This window comes from Xenopus tropicalis, chromosome 9 (assembly GCF_000004195.4).
Source record: "Xenopus tropicalis strain Nigerian chromosome 9, UCB_Xtro_10.0, whole genome shotgun sequence".
Lineage (NCBI taxonomy): Eukaryota > Metazoa > Chordata > Amphibia > Anura > Pipidae > Xenopus > Xenopus tropicalis.
In genome coordinates this window covers 69,339,638-69,359,724 of record NC_030685.2, presented here as the reverse complement: position 1 = coordinate 69,359,724, position 20,087 = coordinate 69,339,638, and the positions used below count along the sequence as shown (strand labels likewise).

Sequence of the window (20,087 nt, the reverse complement as noted above, 5' to 3'; positions counted from 1 at the left end):
CAATGCATTCCTATGGAGGATTTTTATACTAACAAACGTTACCTGCTCATAACACAAGAGTAATGGGAGTATGTGGCTCCCAGACCAACGATTAAATCATCTAGTCTGGTATGTAATGGGAGAACTACTAATGAAAGTGCTATACTAATAATATGGTTGTCAAGGCCCGACGGCCCTTAATGGGGAAGAAGTCAGGACGAAGGAGGAAACTGTATACTGAAAGTCCAATTTGCAGTATCCGAAGAGTTAGAAAGCTCATAGTCATATCCAGGCAAAAGATCAGGGCAGGCAGCTATCAGAGTAGTTAGAATCAAAGCAAGAAGTCAGGAACCAAAAGATCAAACTAAAATAGCAATTTAGGAGAACCCAGGAACCTCCCTAGGAATGACCCAAAATCGGGCATTGAACCCAGGTCTTTGGTGTCCTTTTAATTTTTGCAAGAGTGAAGATGTCATGTGCCAACGCGACACTACGTGGTACGACATTGTCCTAGCATTGTGACCATGGGCGCCACCATCTTTGGGGGCTAATAACAGTAGTACATGCAGCCTAACTACCTCTGTAGCTACTGGGGTTACACAACTGACAATCCTCCTCTTACGGCGGCCATATATGTACCAATAAAATCTTATAAAAACTCTTTGGGTGAATGAACGAAACAATAGTAAGGCGACTATACCACATGTGGCCCATAGTCATTGTAGAGCCACTCTTAAAGGAACAGTAACACCAAAAAATGAAAGATATAAAAATATAATGCACTGTTGCCCTGCACTGGTAAAATTGGTGTGTTTGCTACAGTAACACTACTATCATTTATATAATAATCTGCTGTGTAGCCACGGGGGCAGCCATTCAATCTGGAAAAAAGGAGAAAAGGCACAGGTTACATAGCAGATAACAGATAAGTTCTGTAGAATACAATAGTGTTTTATCTGTTATCTGCTATGTGCCTGTGCCTTTTCTCCTTTGAATGGCTGCCTCCATGGCTACATAGCAGCTTATTTATTAAATTATAGTAGACTTTCTGAAGTAAACACACAACTTTTACCAGTGCAGGGCAGCAGCACATTATACTTTAGTTATTTTTATACACTTTCATTTTTTGGTGTTACTGTTCCTTTAATTAATTGGCCAATTACAAATTAATTATGTTGATGCAGTCTTTATGCTGATATAAGTGAGAAGGTGCATGTTATAGTTCTACTTTCTCTAGTTACGGGTCTCTTTATCGAGGGCATTTTGAGCAATCAGTAAATGCTTGCTGCTGCCCAGCACAGTCATGAATAATACTCTTTGCAAATAATTGCATTATTTTGCCTATAGCTGTTTACTTAACCAACACAATTCTAAACATCTCTTATTCCAATTTCTTCATATTATTTTCATGGTCAAAAGAACATATTTATATTGCTACCCTAGTAGAATTCAGTGCTGCAGGCAAGGTCAGCCTAAGTGGTCACAGGCAGGATAACAGAAGCTTGTGGTGGTATGTGAATCCCAGTGACTGGTACCACTAGAGAGCCACTAGATACATAAATAGATGAAAATTGATTTCTTAAGCATAAATATTTTTATGAGATATTATTAATTAAATGAGGAAATAAACATAAGCTAAAGGAAGCGAAAACATAAACATAGGCTAAAAGAAGTTGCCTGCCTTTGTAATTTAGGGGGAAAGATAATAAAAGCAGCAAGGTTTGCTGCAGGTCTGGTCATCTATAGCAACCAATCAGAAGGCAGCGTTTATTGGTCAGTTGTACAAATCAGATTAGTTTCTAGTCCATTACAGTCCACCGATTATTGTTTGGTGGTTTTATTTATTTTTTGTCCAACTGATCTACATGAATGATCTCATTTCAGATTGGTCAACCAGCCATCATGAAGAGTCTAAGTTGGGCAGAGGCAGAGCAGAAAAGTAAATCTTAAATATGTTCATGTCTATCAGGAGCCTAATATCCACCCTAATTCTCTCTCTTTATTATTCCCTTCAGTATTTAGAGCACAAGGCTTGCAATGGGTACAGAACAGTTTGCTCTGACTAAAGCCCTGCATGGAACCCTATAATACAGCATGTAGCCATGTATTCTAGAGAATGGTGGGGCAAAATGTTATGTGACCATTGAGATGTATGTTTGTTTACTAGAATTTCAATGAATTTAATGCCAAGCCCATAGATTCTACATTGTTAGGAAGGGACTTAACCTGCAAACAAGCAAAATATATGGAGGGCATTTATTAACATTTGTATTTTAATTTTTTTCACTATTCTTTTTTCTTTGTGCTAAAATGAGAATTTTTAGTGGAAAATAACGTGATTTTTTCACCATTTATTACACGTCAAAACTGTGACAAATCCGCAAGAAGAAATACGCCATCTTAAAGCAGTTGAGGTCATGTAGACGTCAAGGGGCAGCTGTCCTGTTTCCAGTTGGAAGATCTTCTTTTGCTTCGTGGCATTAGAGGTTTTTTGGATGCTCCATTTGCGGAAAAAACAAAAATGTGAGTTTTTCGTGGTTTTTTTTTTTAAAGGCTGTTTTAATCACTTGACATTGGTGGTTTGAGTGGAAATGAGTTAAGTTGTAGTTTAAAAAAAAAAAACAAAAAAACAAGAAAATGAGAATGTTGATAAATGGGCCTCTATGTTTCCACATTCCAATTTACACCATAAGAAAAATATTTTGCATAACAAGCCAATAATTTGCCCACCTGATGCTAAACCCTGGCACTAGTGACTATTTATTGGGGTTTATTGGAGTGCCCTTTACCCAAAACCAACCTACTGTACATCTAGCCCTGACCCCGGCATAGCCTGAGGGGCTGGTATCCAATACGACATATAAGTATAAGCCTAGTGTAAAAAATAGTTTTTTCCCTATGACCTTAGTAGTCATAGGACCTTGAAATTTACTTGGTGCATAATACAGTAGAATACCTAAGGAGGCAAAACCTAGTATTTATATAGAGCTCCCTTTATGTCCCACTTTGTTTGGCCACGCTGCCAGTGACATCTCATATGCCCTTTGGATTCCTATTGCCATGGCCTCTTCTGACTTCTTTTTAAGGGGTTGTTCACCTTGATATGAAAGTTTAGTATGATGTAGACATTTTGCATCTGAGACAATTTGCAATAGGTTTTCATTTTCTATAGTTTTTCAGTTATTTGGCTTTTAGTTTAGCAGCTTTCCAGTATTTCAGCAGCTATCTGGTTGCAAGGGTCCCATCTACCTTAGCAACCACAGCAAATAAAGTGCTGTCTTGTATAAAAAAGGGCATTGACTCAAGGGATGAGAACATATTTTTGCCGCTTTATAGGTCCCTGGTAAGGCCTCACCTTGAGTATGCAGTGCAGTTTTGGGCTCCAGTCCTTAAGAAGGATATTAATGAGCTGGAGAGAGTGCAGAGACTGCAACTAAACTGGTTAAGGGGATGGAAGGGTTAAACTATGAGGTGAGACTGTCGAGGTTGGGGTTGTTTTCTCTGGAAAAGAGGCGCTTGCGAGGGGACATGATTACTCTGTACAAGTACATTAGAGGGGATTATAGGCAGATGGGGGATGTTCTTTTTTCCCATAAAAACAATCAGCGCACCAGAGGTCACCCCTATAGATTAGAGGAACAGAGCTTCCATTTGAAGCAGCGTAGGTGGTTTTTCACGGTGAGGGCAGTGAGGCTGTGGAATGCCCTTCCTAGTGATGGGGTAATGGCAGATTCTGTTAATGCCTATAAGAGGGGCCTGGATGAGTTTTTGAACAAGCAGAATATCCAAGGCTATTGTGATACCAATATCTACAGTTAGTATTACTGGTTGTATTTATATATAGTTTATGTATGTGAGTGTATAGATTGGTTAGTATAGGTTGTGTGCTGGGTTTACTCGGATGGGTTGAACTTGATGGACAATGGTCTTTTTTCAACCCTATGTAACTATGTAACTATGTAACCAGGCAGTGGTGTGGATGAGAGACTGAAATATCAAGTGAAGATAAGGAATAAAGAGTAATAATAAAAATAGAATTGTAGCCTAAAAGAGAAAACATGTTTTGGCTGCTGGGGTCAGTGACCCCCCATGTGAAAGATGTAGACAAAGAAGGCAAATGATTAAAAAAACTATAAAAAAAAATAAATAATGAAGACAAATTGCAAAACTGCTAGGAATAGTACATTCTATAACATACTAAACGTTATCTTAAACCTTCCCCAAATGCTCAAATCCTTGGGATTGTGAGAAACTTCAAAGAGAATAACAGAACATTTGCTATACAGTACAAAGTAGCCGACACATTCGTTATATAGTACATTTTTTATTTCCTTTTACCATTGTAATCATCAATTCAGACCTTTTGTGTAAACATTTAAATGAAACTGAGTTACATTAAGCCAATTGAAAATGGCTGAAACACCCTACAAAATCTGGCATTATAACTTTTCTTAATAATATATAGTTACTGTATTCCACTGAGGGAAAGCATTTTACATGGGATTAGCTAAGTACTAAAGGTGCAAATCAAGAAATGACCTTCTTCATGTGCACTCATGAGCCATGTCTTATATAAATAGACTTGAGCATGGACCCAAATAACTATATCCTAAACTATAATGAATAGTGATGAGCCAATCGGTCCCGTTCCGCTTCGCCGAAAACTTTGCGAAACGACCTGAAAATTAGCAAAATTGTAAAAGTACGCGAAACGCGTTTGCCATGCAAATTTTTCATTGCGCACATCTTTTTTTGTTGTGCACGTCTTTTTTTTGCCGTGACCGTGCCTATTTTTGATGCAACTGAGCCCATTTTGACGCGACCGCAACTTTTCTTTTGACGTGCAATACATTTTTTGGAGCCCGATTTTTGCTGAAGTTTCGCAAAACAATTTGCCAATGGCAAAATGTGAAAATTCACTACGAATCCATGCCTGGCAAAAAAATTTGCTCTTCACTAATAATAAAGCCTATAAGAACCAGTCAGCTGCATGCTGCAGCTCCTACCAACCCTTAAACAGAGGCTGCGTTGGATTATAATGGTGTTTAAAGGGCACCTAGAGCTTGGTCAGTTGAATTACTTTTATGGCATAGGGCTGCTGTGCCGCTTCCTACAGCATTGAGCCCTAGGACACATAAAATACAGCCACCGCCACGTTTAACTACCAAATCCATCTCCATGAAATTCCTTCTCTTGTTCTTCCAGCATGTTACGTTTGAGCACCACTGCACACCTATAGGCGATGGATTACAGTAGATATAATGGTAAGCTGGAGTTGAAACATATCCGTGCACGTATGTTGTCCCATCAATCTTGGCTGATATCCATGGTTTATGGTTATCAGTTGGTCAGTGAATCGGGCACTGCAGACTGATCAGAACAATAAGAAGCAGCCCATACCATGTGTCTGTTTGGCTCCTCGGTCGGCCTGTATATGGCTGAATTAAGTCTTAATATTGGAGTAGGAAGGCAGCTCTTGAAGAAAGCAAGTAATGGAGGTACAGGGGGCTGTATGCTATGTAACATAGGGCTGTTGGTTTTAGAGACCCGTCCAAGGGTATCATCAGTGATCCAGCTAAACAGACCAACATTACCTAGTCCAACCAGATCAGATTCCACATACACACAAACTGCTAGTCAGTATGAGGCTTCTATACGTTTATACAGCATAGTGACCGTCCCAATCATGTATTGCACACAATATTGCTAAACAAATATAATAGGCTTCCTTGGAACGATGGCGTAAGGGACATATTCTACACTCACTAGACCATTTGTGCGCCATTTACCTACATTTTAAGTGGAACTAACCGGTGAAGTGATCTTACAGAATTTAATTGAAGTGTAAACCACATTAGCAAGTGGATTTAGCAGTTTCAGCAAAGCAAAATATACTGTACTTAGAGGTTTAAGACGAGAATTAGGCACTAATTTTGGGGGAAATAATAGCTTTGCACCATAAAGTACAGTACTTACAGGTGCATTATTGGTGCAAAGGAGAATATGTAAGTGGCAGAAGTAGATATCAGCTTCATGTTTTTTATTTCCAAAAGTGAATTAATATTATGGTTTCTTAGCGTGGCCTGGCTGAAATGGCCTCTCGGCTCTGAAATCCACATTTTTTCATTATCTCTGAGTTTACAAATGGCACATTTGTCAGTAAATGAACACTTCCATTTATACTGATTCTAACACACTACCAAGGCCTCTGGTGTATTCAATACGTTTAGTTACTATAAACATAAGGAACAGACTAAGGAATTTTTAAACCACCCTCCCCCCCCAAAAAAAGCTAATTTAAAGGGGATGTAAAGTCAGAAATCATCTTTGTGTGTTATATATATGTTTGCAAGATACACCCATTAAAGATTCTCTACCATTTTTTTAATTAGAAACCTTTGTATTTTGCATCTTATGCTATTTCTCTGAAATTAGCTCTGATTACAGCTCCTGGAAACGAATAGGGCCAGTGGCCATCATGGTTTAAAAAAAAAAGAGCAGGGACTGTCCTATACCAGACTTGAAAAAAAAGCACATGAGTTTACTGGACTGTCATTGGTCAGTTGCTGATAAGAGCAAGTCAGGCACAAATAAGGAAGTGAAACATGAGCTGAAAGTGAGACACGCCCACTCCTTATTCAGCCGCAGACACTGAGAATACAGAGTTCCAGTTAGCTGTGTTTTACCCTGTTTTACCTGCTTTGCCCTCTGATTTTTTTAGAACAAAATAAGTTATTTTTTCAGTACTTTCCTATCTTAGGGCTAGTTAATATTTTGACATTACACCCCCTTTAAAGTAGCTCTAAATATCTGTTACCATTGGATCTCTAGTGTTACAGCCAAACCTCCCTATGACTTTACTTCCCAATCCCAGCAGCAATGTAGGAAATATTGTAGTAAATGTGAAGAGCTGAAGAGTAGTTGATTCTTCTTTGTCCCTTGGGCTCTGATCCTAAGAGTGTATCTAAGGCCTTATGTTGCTTACCAGAAAGGAAACTAAAATAGTCCCAGGAGTATCTCCCCCTCACCCATAAAAAGGGACAATTATGTTGCTAGCTGTATAGTAAATCCTCCCCCCCACCACCGTACGTCATATAATATTGTGATTTGTGAAATTTTCAGGGAAACTAAAAATATGCATTTTAACATCAGTACCCTTTGAACTTAAAGCTCAGCAGCTGAGCTTTTTTTCTCTTCAGCCCCATGGTTGTTGCTCTGATTGGTCTGCTGGTTGCTCTGTTGGTCTGAAAGCAGGTGCTTATTATTGAGTTTCTGAGAAGCAAGTTTTGTTTGCATAAAACCCAGGTGTACCGGCCAAACAGAGCCTCCTGTAGGCTGCCAGTCCACACTGGGGCTTCCAGTAGCCAACCTGGGGCTTCCAGTAGCCAACCACAGCCCCTATTTGGCACCCCCAGGAGCTTTTTCATGGTTGTGTTGCTTCCCAACATTTTCCCTAATGTTTTTGCAGGTAAAAAAGGTTGGGGCGCCCCGATCTAGATACTCTGGGGCTGCATATGTATAATATGAATTAACAGACAGAGGGCACTGCTCTTTGAATAAACCAATGCTCCTGTCTTAAAGATAAGCACCTCCCTTAGGTTAAGCAATAGAGCAAATCCTGCCTTCATTTGCACTGCCAATAACTAAAAAGACAATTTATAGGTATTAGCTTAAACTAATTCATCATCAACATATTTTCTGTTAGTATGGGGGCATGGTAAAATGATGAATGCTGTATCTTTGCATTTGTACTTAGAGCTGCCATATTGTTGGTGGGGCATGTAAAAGGGCGTTTCTCACCCCTTGGCTGCCCTGTGGTGGGGGGGGGGGGGCTGTTTGAACTAGAAGAGCCAAAATTCCGATTTAAGAATGTGAATTTTGGCTCTAGAAGTTACCAGGAGCAAAACCCTCCCCTCGTAACTCGCCTTATGGCAGCAGCGCCCCTGCACGTACTCTGAGGATGAAATAGTCTTGCCCCGTGTGAGCCTTTTACAAAGGCAACCCCTTACAATACAGATTATTTCTACAATTTCTTACCTTACATATGCCAAATAGGCATTTTACTCATATTATCTAACGCCATAGTAAATCTATAACAATGGGGTAATTAAACTAAGAAAATCATAAAATGGCTCTTCTACTTATTTGTGCTTAGTACAGCCGTCCCTAAATTCTGGTCCTATAGATTGAAACTGGGATAACGCTACCTAATTGGAAACCAGCTGGCATTTAAGATTACACATTTTAACCCTTCAATCCCCTGCCCTGACACCCTGTACAGTCTCACAAATTTGCATTCCAAACTCACCAAGAAACTTAATGCAAATACAATATTAGCGCCGTCATCCATATTGACATACAAGATAATCAAAAATATGGCTGACTTCTAACAAGCTTTAAGGATATTCCTGAGCATCTAACAAGAAATGATTTGGAATGGAATCCAAACACAGGCAACATCAATGGGTATAATGAAAGCCACAATGGATTTGCAGCCCAGCAACTTGCTATTACTAGACGTGCCCCTGATTTTTTTTAAACGATTTTTTTAAAACTCCCACCGGAATATTGTGCAATGCGCAAAGGCAGCTCCTGGCACATTCCTACACTGCTTTAACTTCAAGGCACCTACGTTTTGGCTATAACTGTTAACATTTACTAAGTGCTCCTAAAAAAAATCCCTAAAATATCCGTAGGACTTGGAAACATGGGGAATCCACTGGCTACATTTAAAGAACATTCTTTAATCCACAGTTAATATTAATTGGAATAATAGACAAATTCCTCTTCTTCTTTCAAAAGGGGGTCACTGACCCCGGCAACTAAAAAAACTATTGCTCTGCGAGCTAACAATGTGTTTGTATAATTGTTACTTGTTATTCCTGATCTTTCCATTTAGGCCCTCTCCTATTCATATTCCAGTCTCTCATTTAAACCACAGCCTGGTTGCGAAGGTAAACAAGACCCTAGCAACCAGATAGCTGCTGAGATTTCAAACTGGAGAGCTGCTAAACAAAAATCTAAATAACTGAAAAGCCAAAAATAGTAAAACATTTAAATCAATTGTATATTGTCTCAGAATATTAACGTCTATACTAAAAGTTAAGTTCAAGCTGAACCACCCCTTTAATAAAAGGTTTTCCCTCCTTTTGCTGCTAACTCAGCATTTCTACTCTTCTGGGAAGGCTTTCCGCTAGATGCTGATCCCAGATACAGATCCCACGGGTGGTCTGTTGGGTTGAAGTCAGGGTTGCAGGCTTTGAAGGCTTCCCACAAGGATTAACTTCCATTTACACAACAGAGGTAGTTGGGGATCAGGCCTGGCTTGGGTTGAAATCAGGACTTTGAGAAGTCAAGTTCTTCCACTCCAGTCTCTACAAACCCAGTCTGTATGTACCTTATTTTGTGCATAGGGTTATTATCCTGCTAAAATTGCTAACAAAACTGTCAAGAATGTCATTGTTTGATGTAGTGGCACCTTTGATGATGTGTATGGCTTAACCAAAGCCCATTCATTCAGAATTCATGCCACAATCATTAATAATAGGCCAATAATAATCTCCATTGCTTCCAGCTCAATGTCCTACATTAAATAAACATTTTACACACAAAAAAGAGGAATCAGCAAATACCAAAATGTTATTAGGAGCAAAATTATTATTATTTTCATTCTGACAGACCTTCCTTTTAAAGATACAGTGAACTTTATGCCAGCGGTGTAAATACAAAACCCTGCCGTATGACTATCCTTTTATATACCGGCTTTACCTTCTGCTATATATTCTCCTAAATAGTAAAAGTGTAAGAGCAGCGCTTACCCATGTTGGACTCTACTGACCATCTTGGAGTCTTGGAAGGATTTTTTTTCCCCTCTGCGGCAAATTAGAGAGGCTTCAGATGGGGTTTTTTGCCTTCCTCTGGATCAACTACAAGTTAGGCAGGTTATATATAGGCATTATGGTTGAACGTGATGGACGTATGTCTTTTTTCAACCCAACTTACTATGTTACTATGTTTATCATATTTGCATTCATACACATAATTAGGAGCCGCCATATTGGGTGTCTCAGCTCTGCTCTTACACAATACTGCATTTTAATGGAAAATAAATAGACCCTGCTTACAGACAATATCATTACTGTATAATTATTAGATCTACAAAGGAATGTGCTTTTGAATGACCAATTCCAGCACCGCTAAATGCTCATGCAGAGGCATACAAGTTGTAATAGCGATGCACGCAGAGAATAGAGAACATGAACGCACATATCTCAGTATGGGAAACCTTGGAGCACATGGACTACAGGGGATAAGCTTGGAGCTGAAATGGAGTAGCAGCTTATTAGTCGCCCGCCGCAAGTCCCTGTCCTGACTTTTTAAGCATTTAAAGACCCCTCTAGCACAGAATCACCCCTTAACATGTATGCTGCAGCTATTACGCTATTTAACAACACAATCATCGGATGTGCAATTCTTAAATATATGAAAATAAAATTCACAGTTCTCTTTACAACTAGGATTCAAGTTTGGCTAATAAATCATTTTTTTTTTTCAGAATTATATTAGTTTTAAAATGATACAGAAAATAGGCCGTCTTGTCAATCAACAGTACAATTAAAATAGCAGATTATTATTATTATTTTTTACAATAAACAGAGAAAGAGCTATTGGTTATAAAATACCCAGTATCAGTAACTATAACTAAGAATTATTGACATTAGCTTGAAGTGCAACTTTCATTATTTTATGTTTTTTGGTTTTATCTTGGGATTTCCAAAACTATCTCCTTGGATAACGACTTTGACCCTTTGAGCTCCGGCTTGTTTGCTGCTAGTTATAGAATCTATAGCGCTGGCAGTCAGCGCTGTAGATTCCACAAACTGCGGCAGGCAAGTAGTCCATTCAAGCTTGTAGCCTATTTGTCAATGTCTAGAATATGAAGGAAGTTTTGTGTTATGTTATTTTCCCTTTTTTTGTATAAGATGGCCTCTTCCAAAATTGTGATCCTACAGGTCGACAAAGTGCTTCCTAATCAGCTAATGCTAAGCTGGGCAAATCCAATCAGCTTCACTTCATCAGGAATCTCTGTCCCATCACAACCGGATACCTATAACAAGATGACAAAAAAAGTATTGGAATTACTTCAAGGGGAATTAGTAAAATCATGAGCAGGTTTTCACAATTCATAACAGTAAGACTCATGGCTAGTGATGAGTAGTGATGAGCGAATTTTTTCGCCAGGCATGGATTCGCAGTGAATTTCCGCATTTCGTCATTGTTTTGCGAAACTTCTGTGAAAATTTGTTGCGGAAAAATTTGTCGCACGGAATTTTTTTGTCACGCGTCAACTTGGGCACGGTCGCATCAAATTTGGCGTGGTCGTGTCAAAATGGGTGCGGTCGAGTCAAAATTGGGCACGGCTGCATAAAACAACGGGGCTTGGTTGCGTTAAAAAAACGCGGGTTGACAAAAAATAGCCGTGGTGGCAAAAAATAGATGCTGGCGACAGAAGATAGCTGCGGGCGACAAAAAAGACACGGGCGACAAAAAAATTGTGCGACAAATGCATTTCGCGAATTTTCTTGCCGTTTTGCGAATTTTATGGCGAAATGGGACAGATTTGCTCATCACTAGTAATGAGCGAATCTGACCTGGAAAATGCACAAAACGCGTTTGTCGTACAACTTTTTTTACGCAACCACGAATATTTTGACACAACTGTGCCCATTTTCATGCAACTGCGGCCAATTTGACGCCAATTTCTGACACAGCTGCGACTTTTTTTGCGGCAAATTTTTGCAGAAGTTTCTCAAAGCAATTCGCCAATGGTGCGAATCCATGCCTGTCAATAGAATTCGCTCATCACTACTCATGGCATATGAATAAATGTCAGTTGGGTATAAATTGTGTGTATTTTTTCCCTGAAAAATTTCTTTGATTTTTTTGCTACAATTTAAGAAAATCTGGGCAAAAAAATTGAATATTTTCAAATTCATCAATCGAATGATATATAATAAATATTACAAAATTTGAATAAAAAACTTCAGCAACTAAAACCCTAAAAGCTATTTTATAGATAATTTTGAAAAAAATTCAAACTCCGAAATCTTAACCTTGATAAGTTTTTTTTCCCCTTGTGAATCTGTGCAATAATTTTTTTTTTAATCGAGTCTTTCAATAACTGCGGTAATGATCCAATTGCAAAGTTGAATTTGAAAATTTATAGTTCAACCTCTAGGGGGCAAATTAAATATTTAAACTTAACTTTTTACTGCAAATGGAGTTTTCTGCAGCAAAAATTCAAGTTTCCAAAACGCAAAAAACCCGGATATAAAAATTTGCATTCTAAAGAAGTTAATGGGATTTGTGTTAGCAAAAACCAAAATATTTTTCAATTCAGATTTAAAATTTGACAGACTCATTAAAAATTGAAGTGTGAGTTCAAATTTTTTTTCCAAGTTTTTAAAATTTGAGCATTTTAATAAATAAGCACACATTCAAGAATTCAGAGTGTTTGTGTTTTTCTGACTTAGAACAAAACTTGAAAATTAAATTTTTGATATATCGGTCTTTAGCTGTCAACACTGGCACATGCTCATAAATACCCCTGACAAGCTCCATTTGCTAGAAAGTGCCAGTCAGATTTATTTTCCTTATTGCTTATTGGTCACACAACCAACTGGCTTTATGCAATTCAGAATTAAGTAGTCAATAAATACAGGTCTACTCAGGGTTGCCACCTCTGCCGGCTTTCTTAGCTGTGCAGGGGGCGGGGGTGAGGTCACGGGGGGTGGGTGGGCAGGACCGTGATGTCACGGGGAGGGGACAGGTTGTGACATCACGGGGCGTGGCTATGACACAGCAATTGGCTGACTGCCACGTCAGTATTACTGAGTCCTAATCTGTGAAATCGGGTAGGAGGTTTTGACCTGGGCAGCCCTTCTGAAACCTGGGCTGTCCAGGTCAAAATTGGACAGGTGGGAACCCTAGCCCAGGATGTAGTTACTGTAGTTCATGGGTGTTTGTAAGACTAATAAACATTTCATGGCAATATCATGGCTCCTCTACATTTGCACTTTTCCCAATTGTGTTGGAATTCCCGGAAAATGATGTATTTTAATCAAAAAAGGAAAACAACTGTTTTGCACATTGCATGAACATTTGTAACTGAGCATTAATTAGTAACAACATGATATTCTCCCTGTTATCAACATTCTTTCCCAGTGCACTTAACATATGTTAAATGGTGTTGTTTTTTTTTTTAAGTTTGTTGTTGTCCGGTATAATAAAAATAGGAAAATGTACAAGCGGTTACATTTATCAATAATCACTTCAGAAAATGAGGATCATAAAAGCTGGGAAACATCGAGTGACAGAAGAGATGAGAAGACTTTGGGGAAAAACAATTCCGCTTGATTTGTAATGCTGTTACTGCCTGTGTTCTTACTTATAAGAAATCGATCCGCTTTTATGGTTTTTCCACTTGCTTTCATTTTCCTGCGCCATACAGTAATTTTACTGACCTTTACTATATCATCTATCAAAAAACTTTCCCCGCTTTTCATTTTTAGCTTCGGGCAAAGACCAAAAAAAAAAATATCCACAAAGGTAGAGCTCATTGGAAAGCAGTGGCTTCATGGATACAGATTAAATGGCCCTATGGTTCCCTGTTTATTTCCCTTGTACTTTGAATAAAGGACTATTAAGGAGGGGGGGGCTATTAATAATGTTTGTATGGTACTTTGTGAAAGAAACAGATAATGGAGGGGCCATTTTTGGTCTCTTTAATGCAAATTCTGTATTGAAAATTAGTTTTCGTTCACCTTAACAAAGGGTAATACATTAAAAAGATAATATTATTAACCTACTATTTTTCTTATGCACTTCCAATTAGGGCTGGGCATTTGTTATTTCTCTCTGCTAATTTATCTTTTTGAGGGCTCACAGACATGCAGTGATACAATGTGAGATAGAAGGGGTTATTTATGAATGCTACCTACCATAAGTGTTGTTGAACTAAAATGGACAAAAATGTGACAAAAGTGATGAATCTCAGGTCAGATTGAAATCTCAGCCATAAAGAATAATTAAACAGCTTTGTTGGGGAGAGGAAAAAATCTTAAAGTGGTTGTAAACCCTACCATAACACTGTCCAACTGCGCCCCCTAGTTTTGTGATAGAAATTGCCAAAAAACTCAATTACAGATGTCAGAAAATTCATCATTGAAAATTCTACTGATCAAACACTTCATTATAAATGCAGAATAATTGACCAATGAGAATGCTGATTCCCAACTCTGTGTCAGGCATATAGAGATAATCATGTCATTGTTTTTCCATTTATTATATAACACTGGAATTCAGCAACATCAGGGTTGTATTCTTAAAGCAATATTGCACAATAAAACTTTTCCTAAAACATCCCCGAAATCTCCAGGGCCATCAGCTGCATTAAAATGCAAGAAATCCTCCAATGAGAATCCCAGCTGATGTGTATAAATCTGGCTCCCTGTTCTCTGTTCCAGCAATTGGAGTTGGGAGCATTAAGCACAGTTTCCCGGCACTGAACAAGTCTGTCCTTTATCCCCATGTCTGATTCCTGTGTCATATAATGAATGGAAAAAATAACATGATTATCTCTATATGTAAGATAACAGCAAGATGCCTGACACAGTGCTGGAAATCTAATTGGCATTTTCATTGGTCAGTTCTCTTGTATCTATAATTAAGGCAAAAATTAAGGAAAAATGCCTCACACAGTGCTGGGAATCAGCATTCTCATTGGTCAATTCTTTTGCATTTATAATGAAGTTTTTGATCAGTAGAATTCTCATTGGGGAATTTCCTTGCATCTATAATTATGTTATTTTGCAACTTCTATAGCAAAACTAGGGGGCGCAATGGGACATTATCATTGCTGGATTTACATACCCTTTAAATTGGAAACATGCAATCTAACACATCCAAAGCAAATACATGAGCTGATTCACTCACCAGCTTAAAAGTTAAAGATTTATATGTCAGTGGGTCATCTATCATCTTCTGCAAATTAGCAGCAACTGTAACGAGAGAAAAATGACAAGTGCAAATTTAACAGACAAACAAAATGTTTTTTAAGCCAGCAAAGGGCACTAACTTGATAGGTTGAACGTGCAAAACTGGAAATGTCATAAATTCTAACAATAAACACAATCAACACGTTTGCTGAAGTATAATCACTGAAAAATATTCAAAGAATACAAATAGAAGTAATATTATGGCTTATAAAAGATACAGTTGGTAGTTTCTCACAGCAACCAATCAAATCATTGCTTTCATTTAATAACTATCAAAAGGAATTAGGGGTTTAGCCCCTATATTTGCCCCGTTGTTAAAACAACTCACCCAATAAACTCTTTCACTATAACTTGTCTCCGCTACAAAAATGAAAAATTGTTGGTGAACTTTGTATAAAATACTTGCGAAAAAAAGTTTTAGCTCCTAGTTGTTGCTCTGTGCTGCAACCAAATACAATTGTAGAAATCCAAAAAGTAGGAAAAAAGCTTCAGCAGGTTTGCTACAAAACATTTATTGTGGGTAGTGGTGACACATTCTTTTGGCCAAAAAATAGCCAAATTTACAACATATTATTCCTATTAATATAGTACATGCAGCCACCATCTTTGTTCATTAGTACCAACTTCCTTATGGCATTGCAGGGTCAGAGATGTCATACGAGCCTCCCATGTGACCAACATGCCATTGCTTAAGCCACTGTCAGCTACTGCACATTGAGCATGAAGGCCCTAGCTTGAAGCACTACCCATGCTCTATGTTGAGGGGGCTGGAGCAGGGGTATTACTAAAGGGGAAAGGCCCTAATTAATGAGCAATTTCAATACATCTTGGTAGAATACTGTAGGTCAACGTACCAATGTTTTGGGATCCTAAATTGAATTTGTTGTTTGTCCCTCGTCCTTAAGGATTCCCAGAAACACAGAGCTGCTGAACATAGTCAGTGCTTTATTCATTGGTAAGGTTTTTGTGCTTCAGAATGGACCTGCGCCAATGGGCATGGTTTTTTACCAATTTTTGCACTTTGCACCCAAGCATTGTAAACATGCCCTACTGTATAACTGGGTGGCTGGCCACAGGGCCGGAACTAGGGGTAGGCAGAAGAGGCAGCTGCTTAGGGGGCACCAGGCAGCAACCTCTCCTGCCTACCCCTATTCCTCCTTCTTTGACATTGTCCCCGCCGCTTGTCATTAGCGGTGGGGGCAATGAACCATTGAATCGCTAACCCCCCCCCACCAACCCCCCCCACCAAAGCACAGGGGGGGGGGGTGGCCAACAGGGTTGCGTAGGGCACCCAGTCAGCTTGGCCCACCCTTGGCTGGCCGCAAACTTTATTGGCTACCACAGGTCTTCAAACCATTACAAGAAACCAAAAAGGTAAACTTCCTAGCATTCTGGGTGTGTAGCATGATGTGATTAAAGAACATGGCCATGTAAACTGGGCCATAGATGGTGCTCTCCATAGTAGGAAAACTCATTTGGCTTTTTCATTACTCAGTGCGCTATTAGGGTATTGGAGAGCTTTAAAAACCAATGTTTTGTAATTTGCTACAATTCCCATAAATTGTGGTACAAATAAACCCACAGTTTTCCAGTTCTCCATCACATTTTCAAAGCCAGACAGGTCTCAAAAAGCATCTCTTGACTTTTAATCAAAGGGTGCTTAACTCTGTAGTGTCAAGTGTCACATACTGCCCACTCTCCTATCAATTCGGCAATCAGTGTTTTTTCTAATGTGTCTTATACTGAAGCAACTTGAATCCTAGGCCTGCAAATAAAATCAGAAAAATATACTTGGAAAAAATATCCCCTGCAGAGCTTATGTTCTTGAATCCTGATTGCCCTAATTTTTGTAATATGAGTAATTTCCTTTCAGAACAAACTGTTCCAAGGCTGTTAGTGCTATAATTCTGTGAAAATTGCTATCCTCCCTTCCCCCTTAACAATATGACTAAATAAATAGGTCTCTTGTTTACATGTAAACCAGTCAGAGAGAGTTGGCTAGCATTTCATAGCACCATGATGAAAAACTGCATTTTTTTATAGAACTATTAGAATATTTCCATATCAATAATATATCTCTTTACAACATCTCAACTTATTTAAGTTATACTTTACATTTTTATTTAAAAAGTAGAATGGGTGAGTTACAGTTTCAACTTTATGTGGATCATTTTGAAAGAAAAAATATCTCGGGAAAAGTAAAAGTTATGTGTTCCTGTTACTCAGCTCGAAATGAAGCCAACCACACAGGCCTAAGGGCTTTTACACAAGATTGTCTGTAACTATGTCTCCTTGTGATGGCTTTAATGTGACTTTAGCCAAGGGAATGCAGAGGTTCTTTATAAGGGAAGGCACAATAAGCATTTACATGGGGTCCCATTTTTACAGTCCCCATGGAGAAGACTCACTGAACTCCTGCGTTCCTGTGCGATGGAACACATAAAAGCCACCATGTAGGAATGCATTTAAAATATTTCACAACCCTAAATCTCAAAATGCATTGACCTCATAGGCACTATTATTTTAGTATACCCAGCCTCTGTCCTAAAATGGAAATATTTCACTGTTCAGAAATTAATGCTTGAGGAGAAACAGGCAGCTCTCTTCAGCATCACCATTTGAGATCACCATCTTGGTTTTCACTGCAAACCATAATTCTCGCAAGCAAGGCAAGCTTCCAGCATGTGTTTGAGCATAAACAAGTCCCAGATGACAGAAGATCTCTAATGTAACTTGCACATCATTAAAGGAAAAGTAACACTAAAAATTTTTAAGTAAAAAATCTATTCTACCCTGCACCAATAATTACCCTTGGCGATGCAGGAGAAAGGTGAAGAAAGGCGATACAGCGAAGGAAGGAGCAGCATCCACTATGCGACGATCGATTGATTGATCCTAGCCTTCCTTCTGTATAGGAAGGAGTCAGGCTAGGATCGCTCAATCGATCGTCGCATAGTGGATGCTGCTCCTTCCTTCGCTGTATCGCCTTTCTTCACATGACCGGAAGCCAAGTTTTAGCAGGTATTTTCTAATAAAGCATTCAAAATAATAAATGGTTTGCAGGATAGGGCAATTATTGAGGCAGGGTAGATTTTTTACTTAAAATTTTTTAGTGTTATTTTTCCTTTAAAAGCTAGACAGGACAGTATCAAGAGGTTTGCAGAGAGGCAGGGGAAACCCAGTCCTTGAGGGGCAGTGTCCCACCTAATTCAGGATTAATGAGAATTCTGTCTACTCTGTGCCCTTGACCCACTTGCATCTGTAAGCTTGGGATTCCTACTTAGCAAAAGAGTCAGTATATACAGGGAAATAATAGAACCCCAGATAACACAAGTATCTTTAACGTCACCTACACTCCATCAGAGACAAGAGTAAAAAGGCTGCAGAAGGCTTGCATGGATGGAGGGGACATTCAGCAACCACTTGTGTGGACAGTGACCATTCAATGCAAGAATATGCTCTAATGATAATTAAGTCTGCTCACTTGGAACTTGACCCTCTTGCATCTGTAAGTGTTGAATATCTAATTTGGACTGCTAGAGGCAGTGTCCCAACTAATTCAAGATTATCCTCCAGTGAGAATTCTGTCTACTCTGTGCAACTGACCCACTTGCATCATTAAGATTGGGATTCCTACTTAGCAAAAGAATCAACTCTCAGTATATGTGGGAACATAATAGATCCCCAGATCACACAAGTATCTTCAACGTTGCAGAAGGCTACCAATGAAAGACGGGACGTCTAGCAACCACCTGATAACCTGAGTTGCCCATCTGAGGTCAGTCGCCCATTTGATGCAAGAATATCCTCTAATGGGAATTGTCTGCTCACTTTGAACTTGACCCTCTTGCATCTGCAAGTGTGGGATGTCTACCTTGAACTGCAAGAGTCAGCAAAAGGGTCAACTTACAAAAAATCTTTTTTGTCTCATCAAACAACAAGAGGAGAACATTTCTAATTGTAGGAACAAAAACAAGGAGCCTTATTTACACAGATCAGGTGGACCCATGGCCCTGGAGAAGTGAGGGGAAAAATGTACAAATCAATACTGCTTAGAGCATGCAACAGGAATGTTATTAGATACTAACCACTGATCATATGGAAGTTGTAGCCCAGCAACAAGTAAAATGTGCCTAGAAACAGTATGTAGATTTCCTGGTACCTCACTAATGGAAAATGATGCCATGCAGCAAAGTAGCAGTGCTTGTTATTTCCCTATATATAAATATATAAAAATGTGCCCCGCAGAACATGAAGATTATTTTGAGAAGCTGCTAATCCTAAGGCTTTTAACAACATGTTTTACTGTTTAAAGAAGATGCAAAGGACATTTTTGTCACTGCCTGCTTGTTATAACAACTTTCTCAACATAAGGCGCTTCTCTGAATGCCAGTAATGAAATGCATCATTAGACTTATCTCCCCATCTCTCAGATTTCAATCAACTTTTTTGACATAAAAACCCATATTAATGAGACAGGGCATTGTATATTTTTTTCCAATCGCATGTTAATGTGCTTCATAATCACCTAAAACTGACATCAACTGTTAAAATTAACCTAAATAAATCTTCATCGCTCATTTCAACAGAAAAGGCTTTGCCTACTTCATGATGTGGAACAAATATTGCCAAAGTCTATCAAAATTGACAGTTGCATTTCTTTTAAAAATCTGAAGCACCTAGGCAATGCTTTATCTCCCAAGTTCAGCCTGGCTGAACCGTGCCGCTATCTGGCTGACATTTTTGACAGCTAACGCTCATTTAATCTCTGCTCTTCAACATGATGGATCACTTCAAAAAACTTCTCTAACTACAGTCCATGCTCAGAATGCAAAAAGACCTGCCACAGGAGATTATGCAGATGGAGGTATTGATTAGCAGACACTGTAGAAACCTTTTCTCAACTTCCACAGGCCATTAGGCAAACATAGCTGAGAATCAAAACACCCTAAATCTTTTAAAGGAGAAGGAAAGGCTAATAAAGAGTTAATCTCAAACTGCAGGCATACTTTCAGTTGTCTCAATAGTGCCCTTAAGTCTCCCTATACTTCA

At 38.8% G+C, this 20,087-nt stretch overlaps 1 protein-coding gene across 1 annotated transcript in view; it reads right to left on the bottom strand.

Moving 5' to 3' along the window:
* Positions 1-4,287: 4,287 nt before the first annotated feature.
* stk39 (serine/threonine kinase 39) overlaps positions 4,288-20,087 on the bottom strand; it is a 176,372-nt gene continuing 160,572 nt past the window's right edge. The window contains exons 17-18 of the mRNA XM_018097600.2: positions 14,974-15,038; positions 4,288-11,086 (exon numbers count right to left, since the gene is read on the bottom strand). Coding sequence (XP_017953089.2) covers positions 11,012-11,086; positions 14,974-15,038 — 140 coding nt within the window. The 3' untranslated portion in view covers positions 4,288-11,011. The remainder of the gene's footprint in view (positions 11,087-14,973; positions 15,039-20,087) is intronic.